The 18,518-nt window shown below is 49.4% G+C and overlaps 1 protein-coding gene across 4 annotated transcripts in view; it reads left to right on the plus strand.

Moving 5' to 3' along the window:
* The first annotated feature begins 1,313 nt into the window (after nt 1–1,313).
* BRD7 (bromodomain containing 7) overlaps nt 1,314–18,518 on the plus strand; it is a 108,650-nt gene continuing 91,445 nt past the window's right edge. For 2 of the 4 annotated variants that reach the window (XM_069738488.1, XM_069738486.1), the window contains exons 1-5: nt 1,314–1,543; nt 14,564–14,766; nt 15,248–15,377; nt 16,502–16,556; nt 18,066–18,210. In XM_069738488.1, coding sequence (XP_069594589.1) covers nt 1,342–1,543; nt 14,564–14,766; nt 15,248–15,377; nt 16,502–16,556; nt 18,066–18,210 — 735 coding nt within the window. In that variant the 5' untranslated portion in view covers nt 1,314–1,341. The remainder of the gene's footprint in view (nt 1,544–14,563; nt 14,767–15,247; nt 15,378–16,501; nt 16,557–18,065; nt 18,211–18,518) is intronic. The other 2 variants (XM_069738489.1, XM_069738487.1) reach the window with 1 other exon arrangement.

Consider the following 18,518-nt stretch of genomic DNA (forward strand, 5'->3'; position numbering starts at 1 on the left):
GCTCCCATACATCCCAGCGCTCACCCCACCTAGCTCCCATACAACCCAGCGCTCACCCCACCTAGCTCCCATACATCCCAGCGCTCACCCCACCTAGCTCCCATACAACTCAGCGCTCACACCACCTAGCTCCCATACAACCCAGCGCTCACCCCACCTAGCTCCCATACATCCCAGCGCTCACCCCACCTAGCTCCCATACAACTCAGCGCTCACACCACCTAGCTCCCATACAACCCAGCGCTCACCCCACCTAGCTCCCATACAACTCAGCGCTCACACCACCTAGCTCCCATACAACTCAGCGCTCACTCCACCTAGCTCCCATACAACTTAGCGCTCACCCCACCTAGCTCCCATACATCCCAGCGCTCACCCCACCTAGCTCCCATACATCCCAGCGCTCACCCCACCTAGCTCCCATACAACCCAGCGATAACCCCACCTAGCTCCCATACAACTTAGCGCTCACCCCACCTAGCTCCCATACATCCCAGCGCTCACCCCACCTAGCTCCCATACAACGGAGCGCTCACCCCACCTAGCTCCCATACAACGGAGCGCTCACCCCACCTAGCTCCCATACAACTCAGCTTTCACTCCACATCGCCCTCATACACCCCAGCACTAGCCCCGCATCACCCCCATACACCCCAGTGCTTCTACACATTCACCCCAGTAATCCCCCTACATTGCCCCCTAGCGCTCCCCTCACATCACCCCCATGCACTCCAGCGCTCACCCCGCATCACTCATATACGCCCCAGGGCTCCTTCATTGATCCCATACACCCCAGTGGTCCCGCCACATCACCCCCATACACCTCAGCGATCCCCCTGCATCGCCCCACAGGATCCTCATACACCGCAGCACTCCCCCACATCGCCCCATACTCCCAATCTCCCTGTATCGCACCATACAACCCAGCAATCCTTATATACCCCAATGCTCCCCCCACATGGCCCTCATATCCTGAAGCGCTCCCCCATCACCCCAATACAATCCAGCTCCCCCACATGACCCCCATACAACCCAGTGATCCTTCGTCAACCATATAATACAATAGTACTCCCCCACATCACTCCCGTCTCCCATACACCCCTGCGTCACCCCCATACAGCTCAGCGCTGCCCCCAGAGCATCCTCATACAACCCAGCGATCCCCCCACAGCAGTACTCCTTGTAGTTGGCAGGGGGAGCAATTGTGTCAGTAAGCTGTGCAGTACTCCTTGTGGTCGGCAGGGGGAGCGCTCGTCACTAAGCTGCAGTACTCATTGTTGTCGGCAGGGGGAGCGCTTAGCATTACACACTTATCCTGCAGCTGATTTTTTTCCGGCATCAATGAACGTCTCTATGGTTTCCTCCGCCGAACCGAAACTAAATCAAGCAAAACAAAAAGAGTTGTCAGTGCGGCGACGTGACGTCATCACCGGGATACGGAGGAAGATCTTGAAGGGGGCGGCAGCGGCAGAAGATATGGGCAAGAAGCATAAGAAACACAAAGGCGAGAAGCACGAGGGAAAGGGGGAGAGAGCCGACAGCCGTGAGTACGGGGGCACGTGGGCGGACTACAACTCCCAGCATCGGGTTATGTGCAGGCGGCGGTCACACACTGACATCCATCCCAGTATATATGGCGGAGCCCTCTATTACCTGTGTGTGTATACAGGGACCCCCTCTATTACCTGTGTATACAGGGACCCCCTCTATTACCTGTGTGTGTATACAGGGACCCCCTCTATTACCTGTGTGTGTATACAGGGACCCCCTCTATTACCTGTGTGTGTATACAGGGACCCCCTCTATTACCTGTGTGTATGCAGGGACCCCCTCTATTACCTGTGTATACAGGGACCCCCTCTATTACCTGTGTGTATACAGGGACCCCCTCTATTTCCTGTGTGTGTATACAGGGACCCCCTCTATTACCTGTGTATACAGGGACCCCCTCTATTACCTGTGTGTGTATACAGGGACCCCCTCTATTACCTGTGTATACAGGGACCCCCTCTATTACCTGTGTATACAGGGACCCCCTCTATTACCTGTGTGTGTATACAGGGACCCCCTCTATTACCTGTGTATACAGGGACCCCCTCTATTACCTGTGTATACAGGGACCCCCTCTATTACCTGTGTGTGTATACAGGGACCCCCTCTATTACCTGTGTATACAGGGACCCCCTCTATTACCTGTGTGTATACAGGGACCCCCTCTATTACCTGTGTATACAGGGACCCCCTCTATTACCTGTGTGTGTATACAGGGACCCCCTCTATTACCTGTGTATACAGGGACCCCCTCTATTACCTGTGTGTATACAGGGACCCCCTCTATTACCTGTGTATACAGGGACCCCCTCTATTACCTGTGTATACAGGGACCCCCTCTATTACCTGTGTATACAGGGACCCCCTCTATTACCTGTGTATACAGGGACCCCCTCTATTACCTGTGTATACAGGGACCCCCTCTATTACCTGTGTATACAGGGACCCCCTCTATTACCTGTGTATACAGGGACCCCCTCTATTACCTGTGTATACAGGGACCCCCTCTATTACCTGTGTATACAGGGACCCCCTCTATTACCTGTGTGTATACAGGGACCCCCTCTATTACCTGTGTGTATACAGGGACCCCCTCTATTACCTGTGTATACAGGGACCCCCTCTATTACCTGTGTATACAGCGACCCCCTCTATTACCTGTGTATACAGGGACCCCCTCTATTACCTGTGTATACAGGGACCCCCTCTATTACCTGTGTATACAGGGACCCCCTCTATTACCTGTGTATACAGGGACCCCCTCTATTACCTGTGTGTGTATACAGGGACCCCCTCTATTACCTGTGTGTATACAGGGACCCCCTCTATTACCTGTGTGTATACAGGGACCCCCTCTATTACCTGTGTATACAGGGACCCCCTCTATTACCTGTGTGTGTATACAGGGACCCCCTCTATTACCTGTGTATACAGGGACCCCCTCTATTACCTGTGTGTATACAGGGACCCCCTCTATTACCTGTGTATGCAGGGACCCCCTCTATTACCTGTGTATGCAGGGACCCCCTCTATTACCTGTGTGTATACAGGGACCCCCTCTATTACCTGTGTATACAGGGACCCCCTCTATTACCTGTGTATACAGGGACCCCCTCTATTACCTGTGTATACAGGGACCCCCTCTATTACCTGTGTATACAGGGACCCCCTCTATTACCTGTGTGTATACAGGGACCCCCTCTATTACCTGTGTGTATACAGGGACCGCCTCTATTACCTGTGTGTATACAGGGACCCCCTCTATTACCTGTGTGTATACAGGGACCCCCTCTATTACCTGTGTATACAGCGACCCCCTCTATTACCTGTGTATACAGGGACCCCCTCTATTACCTGTGTATACAGGGACCCCCTCTATTACCTGTGTATACAGGGACCCCCTCTATTACCTGTGTATACAGGGACCCCCTCTATTACCTGTGTATACAGGGACCCCCTCTATTACCTGTGTGTGTATACAGGGACCCCCTCTATTACCTGTGTGTATACAGGGACCCCCTCTATTACCTGTGTGTATACAGGGACCCCCTCTATTACCTGTGTGTGTATACAGGGACCCCCTCTATTACCTGTGTATACAGGGACCCCCTCTATTACCTGTGTGTGTATACAGGGACCCCCTCTATTACCTGTGTGTGTATACAGGGACCCCCTCTATTACCTGTGTGTGTATACAGGGACCCCCTCTATTACCTGTGTGTATACAGGGACCCCCTCTATTACCTGTGTGTGTATACGGGGACCCCCTCTATTACCTGTGTGTGTATACGGGGACCCCCTCTATTACCTGTGTATACGGGGACCCCTTCTATTACCTGTGTATACGGGGACCCCCTCTATTACCTGTGTATACGGGGACCCCCTCTATTACCTGTGTATACGGGGACCCCCTCTATTACCTGTGTATACGGGGACCCCCTCTATTACCTGTGTATACGGGGACCCCCTCTATTACCTGTGTATACGGGGACCCCCTCTATTACCTGTGTATACGGGGACCCCCTCTATTACCTGTGTGTATACGGGGACCCCCTCTATTACCTGTGTGTACACGGGGACCCCCTCTATTACCTGTGTGTACACGGGGACCCCCTCTATTACCTGTGTGTATACGGGGACCCCCTCTATTACCTGTGTGTATACGGGGACCCCCTCTATTACCTGTGTGTATACGGGGACCCCCTCTATTACCTGTGTGTATACGGGGACCCCCTCTATTACCTGTGTGTATACGGGGACCCCCTCTATTACCTGTGTGTATACGGGGACCCCCTCTATTACCTGTGTGTATACGGGGACCCCCTCTATTACCTGTGTGTGTATACGGGGACCCCCTCTATTACCTGTGTGTGTATACGGGGACCCCCTCTATTACCTGTGTGTGTATACGGGGACCCCCTCTATTACCTGTGTGTGTATACGGGGACCCCCTCTATTACCTGTGTGTGTATACGGGGACCCCCTCGCTGTAGCGTGGTCTCCGGCCTCTGCTCTCTGTAGAGTGGTCTCCGGCCTCTGCTCTGTCGCTGTAGAGCGGTCTCCGGCCTCTGCTCTCTGTAGAGTGGTCTCCGGCTTCTGCTCTCTGTCGCTGTAGAGCGGTCTCCGGCCTCTGCTCTCTGTCGCTGTAGAGCGGTCTCCGGCCTCTGCTCTCTGTCGCTGTAGAGCGGTCTCCGGCCTCTGCTCTCTGTCGCTGTAGAGCGGTCTCCGGCCTCTGCTCTCTGTCGCTGTAGAGCGGTCTCCGGCCTCTGCTCTGTCGCTGTAGAGCGGTCTCCGGCCTCTGCTCTCTGTAGAGTGGTCTCCGGCTTCTGCTCTCTGTCGCTGTAGAGCGGTCTCCGGCCTCTGCTCTCTGTCGCTGTAGAGCGGTCTCCGGCCTCTGCTCTCTGTCGCTGTAGAGCGGTCTCCGGCCTCTGCTCTCTGTCGCTGTAGAGCGGTCTCCGGCCTCTGCTCTCTGTCGCTGTAGAGCGGTCTCCGGCCTCTGCTCTCTGTCGCTGTAGAGCGGTCTCCGGCCTCTGCTCTCTGTCGCTGTAGAGCGGTCTCCGGCCTCTGCTCTCTGTCGCTGTAGAGCGGTCTCCGGCCTCTGCTCTCTGTCGCTGTAGAGCGGTCTCCGGCCTCTGCTCTCTGTCGCTGTAGAGCGGTCTCCGGCCTCTGCTCTCTGTCGCTGTAGAGCGGTCTCCGGCCTCTGCTCTCTGTCGCTGTAGAGCGGTCTCCGGCCTCTGCTCTCTGTCGCTGTAGAGCGGTCTCCGGCCTCTGCTCTCTGTCGCTGTAGAGCGGTCTCCGGCCTCTGCTCTCTGTCGCTGTAGAGCGGTCTCCGGCCTCTGCTCTCTGTCGCTGTAGAGCGGTCTCCGGCCTCTGCTCTCTGTCGCTGTAGAGCGGTCTCCGGCCTCTGCTCTCTGTCGCTGTAGAGCGGTCTCCGGCCTCTGCTCTCTGTCGCTGTAGAGCGGTCTCCGGCCTCTGCTCTCTGTCGCTGTAGAGCGGTCTCCGGCCTCTGCTCTCTGTCGCTGTAGAGCGGTCTCCGGCCTCTGCTCTCTGTCGCTGTAGAGCGGTCTCCGGCCTCTGCTCTCTGTCGCTGTAGAGCGGTCTCCGGCCTCTGCTCTCTGTCGCTGTAGAGCGGTCTCCGGCCTCTGCTCTCTGTCGCTGTAGAGCGGTCTCCGGCCTCTGCTCTCTGTCGCTGTAGAGCGGTCTCCGGCCTCTGCTCTCTGTCGCTGTAGAGCGGTCTCCGGCCTCTGCTCTCTGTCGCTGTAGAGCGGTCTCCGGCCTCTGCTCTCTGTCGCTGTAGAGCGGTCTCCGGCCTCTGCTCTCTGTCGCTGTAGAGCGGTCTCCGGCCTCTGCTCTCTGTCGCTGTAGAGCGGTCTCCGGCCTCTGCTCTCTGTCGCTGTAGAGCGGTCTCCGGCCTCTGCTCTCTGTCGCTGTAGAGCGGTCTCCGGCCTCTGCTCTCTGTCGCTGTAGAGCGGTCTCCGGCCTCTGCTCTCTGTCGCTGTAGAGCGGTCTCCGGCCTCTGCTCTCTGTCGCTGTAGAGCGGTCTCCGGCCTCTGCTCTCTGTCGCTGTAGAGCGGTCTCCGGCCTCTGCTCTCTGTCGCTGTAGAGCGGTCTCCGGCCTCTGCTCTCTGTCGCTGTAGAGCGGTCTCCGGCCTCTGCTCTCTGTCGCTGTAGAGCGGTCTCCGGCCTCTGCTCTCTGTCGCTGTAGAGCGGTCTCCGGCCTCTGCTCTCTGTCGCTGTAGAGCGGTCTCCGGCCTCTGCTCTCTGTCGCTGTAGAGCGGTCTCCGGCCTCTGCTCTCTGTCGCTGTAGAGCGGTCTCCGGCCTCTGCTCTCTGTCGCTGTAGAGCGGTCTCCGGCCTCTGCTCTCTGTCGCTGTAGAGCGGTCTCCGACCTCTCGCAGGATAACGTCTCTATCTGTAAAATGTAGTAATTTGAGGAGTACTGGCCTCGGTGGAGCCCGCGGTGGCAAAGGACCTGTAGGAACTCTGAGCTCCTTCATATACAAAGCGTTGACATGGTGTCCTTGCCGAACATTGTATTCAGCCAGGACTCAAAAATCAACTGAATTACGACCCTTCGCTTTTTCAGGAACCCCAACTAAATGTATGTTATTTCTCCGAAGCCTATTCTGTCATCAGCCTTGTTGAGAAGGACATTGAAATTCTGAAGACCTCTCTGAGATCTTTTTGTAGTCGGCATTTGGTCCTCAACAGTGCTCACTATTTCTTCCAAATCACTGTCTGCTGTTAATTTTCTGCATGTCCCATGTGTTTGTGGAGAGTTTCTACTGAGAGGCTGCAGGACGTAACAGCAGAGGAAGCCTCTTGTAGTGTAGGCTCTTGCCCAGAACCATTGTCTGGATTGGCTTCTCCATACGCACTAGGCCATGTGCACACAGTGCATTTTTTGCAGAGTTTCTCCACCCGGAAATGGGCTAAGAACACTAGGGAATCCTTATGCCAGCTAATTCAATGACAATCCTGAAGTTCCGTGCACATGAGCAGTGATTTTTCCTTTCCTGACTCAGCGGTAACATTACCACTGTCCTATCCATGCGGGGTCACGTTGTCAGATATCAGCGTGTCCTCACAAAGATACTGTGACTCATGGTAAAAAGCTTCCCGCAGGTCAGCAGGCTTCAGCTGATGAGACTACCCCCATCAGGCTACGTCTGCTGTCACTGATGACCGTGATAGCAGGTGGCCCTAATGATAACCATATACTCTCGTGTCCCGTGGCGATCTCCCGTGTAGAACAGACACATCGGAAGATGTGACTGCTCTAACCAGCAGCCAATGATACACTTACAGGAGCGTCATCGCTCCTGCAGTGTATAGCGCTTAGCTGCCGTGAGAGAGGTCACACGCATTCATCAGCTGATGAGCTCCAGTGATCTCACGGCACCACCGCTGCTTCAGAACTTTCTGACGCATCAATGGTGACGTTAGTGAGATAACCGAGGCTCATCAGCTGATGAACCTCAGTAAAATTTCTCAGCGCTACACACTGCAGGAGTGATTTCACCCTCTTGTCAGTGTGTAGCCGGCTGTCCTTGAAAGCAGTCACATTAGTGACTGCTCTTAAAATCTTCAGGATCATCATGGGACATTATGGATTATCTTCTCTTTGGACAGGAGAGGAATATTGTTGCTTATTTTAGTTGTGTTACATGAAACAATGGATTTAGGGGATTGAGTGATTGCGTGAGTATGGTTTCATTTAGATTCAATAAAGGATTCTGTGTCATTATTTCAAATAAAGGACTTTATTCTTGCTGAGTGTTTTTAATTTGAGTCTGGGAGGGGGCCAATAACCATGACCCCTTCCTAGGCTATTAATATCAGCCCGCAGCTGTCTGCCTAGCCTTTGCTGGTTATTAATGTATTGGATGCGGTAAATCCACACAGTTCAGTGTACACATGCGGACATGCGTTCAATAGATAGCAGCGCTTTATATGCAGCGAACATGCACTGCGTCCAAAGCTCTGCTACTTCCGGATCGTGGGCACCCGGTCTGACTTACTGGTTTACTAATTAGTGTCTGGCTAACACCGCTTCATTACTAAACCTAGAGCTAGGTGTCAATGACAGTTGCTGACACCAGCCCTAATCCCATTAACCTGATGCCTCTGCATCAAAATGAAAAAAGTGTTGAACCAAGCAATATCTTTATTTAGCTCAAAAAAGCATTCACTGCTATACAAAGCCGAACAAAAATACGCGGCAAAAAGCACATTTTTCCTGCCAAGAGATGCAGAAACCTTTCAGAAATTTCCGCACGCAAATACTAAACCTGTGCACACAGCCTTAGTGCTCTGTATTTGCTGCACTTCTCGGTTTAACATTTGCTGTGAGAGCAGTGCCATGTTTCCGCTGCACAGACTCTATCTCTCCCTGCCAGTATACCTGATCAGGTTGTTAATCATCTGAATGTGTAAGATCAGTCTGGCAAATCTCTCCAGCTTTGCTGCAGCAGCTTCAGCCGCTCTCGTTCTGGCTGATGTGAGGGGAGGACGCGCCATGTTGGAAACCACGCTATCTGGACTCTGCCCCTTCTGGTGCTTGCTTCTTGTCATGCCTGAGGGCACGTCAACATTTCTATGTGTATGTTACTACTAATAGGTGTGGAAATGACAGGCTGCGAAGCTTATAGTGCGTCCTCTTCGCATGGCCGACAGGATAGAGATGGGCGAACAAGAATGGTACAGACGCTGAAATTTACTGGATACCTACTGTTTGGGTGCGGACACCGAACACGGGCTTAACAAGGAAGTCCGTGTTACGGGTCGGGTCCGGCCCCCCGAACACCAGATGTTGTTTGTTCTGTCATGTGCATGACAGCGTGGCAAGCACTGCTTCTCATCGGCGGTAAAATCATTACCACAGGTCAGAGAGCTGCGGTTCCCACGCTGTCAAATGACTTTTTACCTCCGGAGCTGTGATAGGAGGTAAAAAGTTTACCTCCAGTCACTGGTGTCGGCTGATGGGACTACTGCTTCCATCAGCCTGCTGCAGCTAATAACAGCTAGAGCATGCGGCGGCTGATGGAAGTATTCATCAGTCGCTGCCTACTCTGTAAGTAAATTAATAAAAAATAAATAAAACCGCGTGGGTTCCCCTGTACTTTTTAACCAGCCAAGCAAAACTCACAGCTGGGGACTACAACCCTCAGCTGTCAGCATTACCAAGGCTGGTTATCAAGAGTAGAGGGGTCCCTGATAGAAAAAAAATGGCGTGTCGCTCCCCCTACTTTTGACAACCAGCAAAGCTAAAGCAGATAGCTGAGGGCTGGTATTCTCAAGCTGGTAAGGGGCCATGGATATTGGCAACCCCATCCTCAAAAAAGCAACCCGCAGCTGCCCAGTAAAGGCGCATTTACTAGATGTGCCAATTCTGGTGTTTTGCCCAGCTCTTCCCACTTGCCCTGTAGCTGTGGCAAGTGGGGTTCATATTTGTAGAGGTTATGTCACCTTTGTATTGTCCGGTGACATCAAGGCCACGGATTAGTAATGTAGAGGCGTTTATAAGACATCTATCCATTACTAATCCTATAGTTGTATTGTAAATAAAGACACAGCCAGAATAAAGTCTTTTATGTGACATAAAACAAAACACACTTTTTAACTTTTTTTATATTTCTAAATAATAAACACAGTTATACTCACCTAACGCCTAATTCCACTGAATCCCTCATCTCCTGTAATAAATAGAAAATAAAAAACAATAATATCCCTCACCTCTGTCGTTCTGTCCTATGCCTTAATCCAGTGATTTTCAACCTTTTTTGAGCAGCGGCACACTTTTTATACTTAAAAAATCCCGGGGCACACCACCAACCAAAATGGCACAAAATGGTGCGTCCAGGTTTGAGATGAAAGTCTGCAGTCATTCTATGTGACTGCAGGCTTCTGAATTCTCACAGCGCAAGCACTGCACACTTTCAGGATTCTCCCTTGCCGGTGGCCAGAGTGAACGGTCATGACAGCACAAGTATGTGATTTGGATACTTCTGGCCACATTCTAACTAGACGTGTCCGGCCTCAGTCAATTCATTTTCATTGAATGAGGCCACACATGTCTAGTCAGCACGTGACCGCATGTATGTAAATCACCAACATCAGAGAATTATGATAGCAGTGTGCACTGTGAGAATTCAGAAGTCTGCAGTCACATAGTATGACTGCAGACTCATCACAACCTTGGACATCCCCTTTAATGCTCCTAACAAATAAAAATGAGAATTAGTATCACAAAAAAAACACATTTACATCCAGGTACCTGATAGATGACGTTGTTTGTGGAGTCGCCTCTTTCTTTTCATCTTCACCTTGTCCAGATGCCATGATGACTCTTCTCATCCACCGGCAGAGCTCGTTTCTGCAGACTTCCATCTTCTCCTGTCTTCTGCAGCACATCCCGACACAACACCCTTAAAGATAGCAGTGTTATTATAATGCTCCGGAATAACAATATCTGCCCTAGGCTGAGCCCCTGAGTAAATAATTGCCCCTCACTTTATTCCCAGCACATAATATGACCCTCACTGTCCCTCTTATGGTACATGCCACCCACACTACCCTCTCTCTCTTTTCCATACTTCACACTGCCTTCTCATACGGTGTCCCTCATAGAGAGCCCAGTCTCTCTACTGTGGCCCTTCATTACACTCCTCCTACTTGGCATACTGTCTCCTCCTGGCTGTTACCCTCACACTACTCAGTATCTATTCTGTATCCACTCACACTTTCATCCCCCCATACTGTCTGCACACATTTCTAATAGCCTCCTCCTGTACATCCCCCCCGCTAACATACCCCTTTGCTCTCTCCATATTTCCTCCTCACACATTCCCCCCTCACACATTCCCCCGACTCTCCATACTGTCCACACATCCCATCACCGTTGCTCCCAGTACTGTCAGCACACATTTTTCCCCTCGCTACTGTGTCCACCCCCATCTCCCCACTCACCCCCACAGAATATATCCACTCCCCTTCCGATAGAATAAATCCATCCCCTTCCACACAGAATAAATGCACCCTGCCCCACACATGCTAAATAAATTCCAGCCCCCCCACGTACACACTGAATAAATCCCCCCCAAACACACTGAATAAACCCCCCCACACACACACTGAATAAACCCCCCCCCACACACACACTGAATAAACCCCCCCCACACACACTGAATAAATCCCACCCCCACACACTGAATAAATCCCCACACACACACTGAATAAATCCCCCCACACACACTGAATAAATCCCCCCACACACACTGAATAAATCCCCCCACACACACTGTATAAATCCCCCCCACACACACTGAATAAATCCCCCCCACACACACTGAATAAATCCCCCCCACACACACTGAATAAATCCCCCCACACACACTGAATAAATCCCCCCCACACACACTGAATAAATCCCCCCCACACACACTGAATAAATCCCCCCCACACACACTGAATAAATCCCCCCCACACACACTGAATAAATCCCCCCCACACACACTGAATAAATCCCCCCCACACACACTGAATAAATCCCCACACACACACTGAATAAATCCCCACACACACACTGAATAAATCCCCACACACACACTGAATAAATCCCCACACACACACTGAATAAATCCCCCCACACACACTGAATAAATCCCCCCACACACACTGAATAAATCCCCCCACACACACTGAATAAATCCCCCCACACACACTGAATAAATCCCCCCACACACACTGAATAAATCCCCCCACACACACTGAATAAATCCCCCCCACACACTGAATAAATCCCCCCACACACTGAATAAATCCCCCCCACACACACTGAATAAATCCCCCCACACACACTGAATAAATCCCCACACACACTTAATAAATCCCCCCACACACACACTGAATGAATCCCCACACACACACTGAATAAATCCCCCCACACACTTAAAGGGACACTGTCACCTGAATTTGGAGGGAACAATCTTCAGCCATGGAGGCGGGGTTTTTGGGTGTTTGATTCACCCTTTCCTTACCCGCTGGCGGCATGCTGGCTGCAATATTGGATTGAAGTTCATTCTCTGTCCTCCGTAGTACACGCCTGCGCAAGGCAAGATTGCTTTGTGCAGGCATGTACTACGGAGGACAGAGAATGAACTTCAATCCAATATTGCAGCAAGCATGCAGCCAGCGGGTAAGGAAAGGGTGAATCAAACACCCGAAAACTCCGCCTCCATGGCTGAAGATTGTTCCCTCCAAATTCAGGTGACAGTGTCCCTTTAATAAATCCCCCCCACACACACACTGAATAAATCCCCCACACACACACTGAATAAATCCCCCACACACACACTGAATAAATCCCCCACACACACACTGAATAAATCCCCCACACACTTAATAAATCCCCACACACACACTGAATCTCCCCAACACACTTAATAAATCCCACACACACTTAATAAATACCCCCACACACACTGAATAAATCCCCCCCCCCAACACACTGATTAAATCCTGACTCCCCCAAACACTGAATAAATATTCCCCATAAACCCGCCCCACGCTGAATCTTCGGTGTCTTCAGCTCCACAACTACAGGAGCACTTACCACCAAGTCTCTTCTTTCTCCTGCGCGCCGGATAGTGACGTCAGCAGCGTGATCACATGACTTGATCACGCTGCTGGCGTCGCTCTGACCCAGCGGTCAGAGCCTCAATTGTACTCGCAGCTGGTAGATGTCTGTGAGTACAATTGATGTCCGGGAGCCGGCGCGCTGCAGCTTCTCTGTGCCGGCTGTCAGCTTGACAGTCGGCACAGAGAACAGCTGACTCCCAGTGCGGGGGCGGCCGAATGCAGCCGCCGGGGGGAGACACTTTGGACCGCCGCATTAGGCGGCGGCGTTCCCCGCGGCACACCCGACCATGTGCCGCGGAACACTGGTTGAAAATCACTGCCTTAATCCATGGCTGGAGGATAAACAGTTTTCAATATGGACGGTGCTAAGATGTGACCGTCCAGGCTGAGAACCACTGGGGAATGAGCTGCTGCGAGCGCAGCATCAGTGACTATCGGTGACGTCCTATACAGTACAGAGCAAACGTTTGGACACACCTTCTCATTCATCAAAGCAAAAGATGGCCCATCATTTATTTTTCAACAGGACAATGACCCCAAACACACCTCCAGGCTGTGTAAGGGCTATTTGACCAAGAAGGAGAGTGATGGGGCGCTACGCCAGATGACCTGGCCTCCACAGTCACAAGACCTGAACCCAATCAAGATGGTTTGGGGTGAGCTGGACCGCAGAGTGAAGGCAAAAGGGCCAACAAGTGCTAAGCATCTCTGGGAACTCCTTCAAGATTGTTGGAAGACCATTCCCGGGGACAACCTCTTGGAGCTCATCAAGAGAATGCCAAGAGTGTGCAAAGCAGTCATCAAAGCAAAAGGTGGCTACTTTGAAGAACCTAGAACATAAGACATATTTTCAGTTGTTTCACACTTTTTTGTTAGGTATATAATTCCACATGTGTTAATTCATAGTTTTGATGCCTTCAGTGTGAATGTACAATTTTCATAGTCATGAAAATACAGAGAAATCTTTAAATGAGAAGGTGTGTCCAAACTTTTGGTCTGTACTGTATGTTACTGTTGGTCACTGAGGCTGCGTTCCCAGCCAGGCAAATGAACTGTGGCGACCTCGGTGAGATCACCACTAGCACAGCGAGAAAAAGTCTTACAGTGCAGAGATGAGTTCACCACAGTGAAATTCTCCTGGTGAACTTGCCTCTGCACCTTTTAGACTTTTTTTTTATTTTAAGGTAATAAAGAGAGATTGAAAATCTCATGCTGTATCTGTCCAATCGGTGCAGTGACAGTTTCTGAACTTTTGCATCAATAATTCATGGGCGTCTGTTAATAAAAAATAAAATAAAATAACTTTTTTTCCTTATATTTGAGGTACTGTAGAATGCCAACTGTGTTACTTCATGTAAAAAATTGAAAGTTTGTGGTCTGAATCCGGGCAGCCAGGTAATGGTTTTCTTTCTCTTGAAGAAGAAATGGGCTGCACTTTTGAAATGCGTAGAAATATTTAAAAAAAAAAAAAAAAATGTATTTTATTTTTTTTTTACATTATTTCCAGCATTTTACTTCATCACCTGGCAGTTCGGATACAGATTACAAACTTTACTTTTCTTTTTACATATTTCTCTGGTCTGCGCGTCCGTTATTGCCGTCTGGGCGTCCGTTATTGCCGTCTGCGCGCCCGTTATTGCCGTCAGTGTTTTTCACAGATGGATGAATAAATCCCAATTTTTGCACGGACCCAAAATGTGTAAAAACCTGTGTTCTATGTGTGAAAAAACGGATTGAGCGCGAACGTGCAATATGGCCGCCGAATGAGGCCTTATAATGGAGCTCGATCCAGTGAGCAGAGCCATTTGGGTCTAACCGTGGCTATTTCTTACTGTTGCTTATAATTTCCATTCTCCTTTTGGCGTCATTTTCAGAATACGTGGAAAAACCATTAAAACTGGTCTTGAAAGTTGGCACTGGAGAAGTGAAGGAGCTTTCCACCGCCCGAGCTGCCGCCCTTCCACAAGGCTTCCACGAAGACAAGTCAGACCATGAAAAGCATAAGGATAAGAAGAAGAAGAAAAAAAAGAAAAATGAGAAAGTAGCAGCTCCTGGAGAGGAGAAGAAGAAGAAAAAGGTGAATTACGTTACATTAGAGCATTGTAAGACCATCCAATATTATGTAGTAAATCTTGTATTGTGGAATATTGGAGAATGGGTGAATAACTTTGGCCGTCATATTGTGGAGACTTATCGGTAGTCATGAGCGAACATTCTTGGATAAAGCGTTATCTGAGCATGCTTTTGTGCTAATCGACTGCCTTCAGCGAGCTTGAAAAGTATGTTCGAGTCACCGCAGCTGTTAGGCAATCCCCTGCATGTGTTGTGGCCATCGAACAGCTGCGGGGACTCGACCATATTATTCGAGCACGCCCAAGTCACTGGGTTAGCACCAGAGCATGCTCAGATAACACCTTATCCCGGCACGGTCGCTCATCACTACTTATCAAATGTTCTGATCTGCAATTACAATTAATTTTTCACTAACTGCACTGGTTAGGACATTTACCATACTTACTGCCAAACATGGGGTCTTGTCGGTTTTTTCATATTTTCAGGATGATAAAAAGAAAAAGGATAAAACCTCCCATGAAAGTGACAAGAATAAGGATCGCACCCTTCATTCACCACTCGGAGCGGATATACCAGCCATAGCTGTTCCAGAGTCCTCCTTGGCAAAACCAGAAGGTAAGAAAACCTTTTAAGGCTTCACCGAAGGGTCTGTGTTGTCGTAAGAGCTGATTGTTACCGTGGATTGTTATTGGGGTATCCCACAAATAACGCCATGGCCAACAACTGTGAAGTCTACCAGTGTTTCCCCAATAAAAGCAGCTCTTCTATCGAATGCCATGGAATCTTTTTTTTCTGCTTAAAAGGGTGGACCGAAACAAATATTGATTAATATGGCTTAATCAAAAAGTCCCTACCCTTCCCTCTCTAATATAAATGCTTTATTTCTTTACCGATTTTCTGCTGTGATGACTTTTCATTTGAAAATCCCCAGTACATGCTGGGATACCAGGGGGCAGGGTCTGCTGTCACTGCCACAGTCTCTGCCCCCATTCTAAAGCAAAGCGTCATCCGTGACGTCAGGGGCTAGGCTAGTCCCTGCCCTACCGAGCATGGATTGCTTGCCCAGTACAAGCTTCCTTCTTATTGTGCAATATTCTTCTCCGTGCACAGTGACAGTGCTCTCCCTCGCCGAGTCAGCAGCAGAGTGCACTGTCAGTGTGCACTGTCAGGAGATAGTTTCTGCTCTGCAGTATATCTCATCTCCTTACAGTGCGTTTTGGTGCCGATTGTAATTGGGTAAAAAAGTAAAAGCAGTTGGGTTAGAGACGGAAATGTGGGGACTTTTTAATCAACCTATATTAGAAAAACTATTCTTGTTAAAATAAATGTTCATTTTAGTATGAAACCCTTTAAATCCATAGCCATCCACGAGAATGGTAAAGTTTCTATCCCTTTAGTGACTTACGGGCTATCCACCTCTCGGATCATGGCGGCATATTCCACAGATATCTTTAATAACGCACCACTGGGTTCTTTACTCTGTAGGAGCTAGTGTCAGTGTATATTATTTAGATTTTATATGTGTAATGCTTCATTTCTTCTATGGTGGATCTGCAATATAATTCTTCATTTATTCCATCCCATATAGTTTAGGTCTGATTGCAGAGGGTGAGGGCACAGTACCCATGTATATTGCTGGGGTACTTATTGTATATTCCCCTTTTCATATATGAAGTAAAAACATGCTGATCGCGAGGCTCGTTATATTAAGAAATATTCTGCTCTTATATTACATACAGAAAACCAAACTCCACTGCAGGAAGCATTGAATCAGCTGGTGAGGCAGCTACAAAGGTGAGCTATACTCCGCATGTACACCACAAGTAGAGGGGTCTGCCATCCCCCCAGACAGCGCACCTGCTTATTGTGAGCCCCAATTACTGTCACACTTAGATAAGCCGATTTACACTGAGCAGGAGAGTCTCGGCCCCCCAGAAAAAGCCCATCTCCTCCATTTCCACCATGTAGGATACATATGTGATGCCGCCCTGGTTGGCCCACGAGTAGGTGCGGGCTCAGATGAACAATACGTGAGAAATTAGCCCCTGTCCTTATTTACCAAAGACTGGGCAAAAATGCAGACACTTTATATGTTAAAAAAAAGTACACCTAATGAATCAATAGCGTGTTGCGCCTCTCCTCCCCACCCCTTTAGCAGCAATGCTAATCGTTCTCAGTACTTGTTGTTCTGGAGGAATTTTAGCCATCTCTTCCTTACAATGAGGCTTAGGCCTCTTTCACATTTCCGTCGGTACGGGGCCGTCGCAAACCGTCGGCCCGACGGACGTTGTGCAAAATTGTGCACAACGTGTGCCCATTCTGAAGTCCGGGGAGGAGGGGGCGGAGTTCCGGCCGCGCATGCGCGGGCGGAAATGGCGGATCCGACGGACGAAAAAACGTTCCCTTGAATGTTTTTTCATCACGACGGTCCGCAAAAACACGACGCATCCGTTGCACGACGGACGCGACGTGTGGCCATCCCGTCGCAATCTGTCGTCAATAAAAGTCTATGGCAAAAAAACACATCCTGGGGGCACATTTGCAGCATCCGTTTTTTTACCAAAACGACGGATGGCAAAAAAACGGAAGTATGAAAGAGGCCTTAACTGCTTAGTGACTGGGCCAATTTTGACCTTTAACGACCAAGCCCCATTTTTCAAATCTGATCTGTGTCACTTTTTGTAGTAATTACTGTGGAGTGATTTGGAAATAGTTTTATAGGTTTTTTTTCCATGAACAAAAGTTCATTTTAATCAATAGATCTTAGAATAATAATAATTTCCACAATTGGGATGTGTGTAAATAAAATGTTCCTGTGCTGAGATAATCTTATACATGTGTACTGTGTAATGGTCGTGTCTGACAGTGCAGGAACATGATCTGATCATACCACAACTCCTGAGGAGGGGAGGAAGAAAGAGTATAGAAACATTACGGCACAGGATCACAGCTGATTCTTTCTTTGAAGTAAAACATTGTTTAAAAACAGGCAGGGAAATGTTTTACCTCACAAAAAGAATCAGCTGTGATCCCATGCTGTCCTGCCTGTATACTCTTTTGCGTCCCCCCTGCCCAGGACATGTGGTATGATCAGACCATGTTCCTGCACAATCAGACACGACCATTACACCGTACACAGCTGGGACAAATTTCTACGATATCTTGTAGTACCTAGAATACAGCTTTGGTGGACATCTCTGCCAATCCTCATTACCTATGAGTCATCAAGGACTTGTAAAATCATCTTTAATATTTTTATTATTCCTTTTTTAGTTACTTGTCTATCTCTCTTACCCGTTACAGAAAGGACCCCAGCTCTTTTTTTGCATTCCCTGTTACGGACTTCATTGCACCTGGATATTCAATGATTATCAAGAACCCGATGGACTTCAGTACAATGAAGGAGAAGATTAGAAGCGGAGAGTTTGAATCCATAGAAGAACTTAAGGTACGACTACGATCGGCCATAGCATCTTACAGTGAAAACCACTGAGCCTCTATGTTTGGAAGGATTTGCACTGGGTTTCTGTTCTCCACCGATTTGCCCAAAAAAAGCAAATACAAAAGAAAATATAAATTTAAATCTCTTTGGGACTCTGGCAGAGACACCAAATCTCTGCACATTTCTCTGTTGACCACTAGGCCTTCTACTAGACCAGTGTTCCCCAAGCTTGGTCCTCAAGAGTCACCAACGGGTCATGTTTTCAGGATTTCCTTAGTATAGCCCAGGTGAGAATTCCATAATCTACACAGGAA

This window comes from Ranitomeya imitator, chromosome 9 (genome assembly GCF_032444005.1).
Source record: "Ranitomeya imitator isolate aRanImi1 chromosome 9, aRanImi1.pri, whole genome shotgun sequence".
NCBI lineage: Eukaryota > Metazoa > Chordata > Amphibia > Anura > Dendrobatidae > Ranitomeya > Ranitomeya imitator.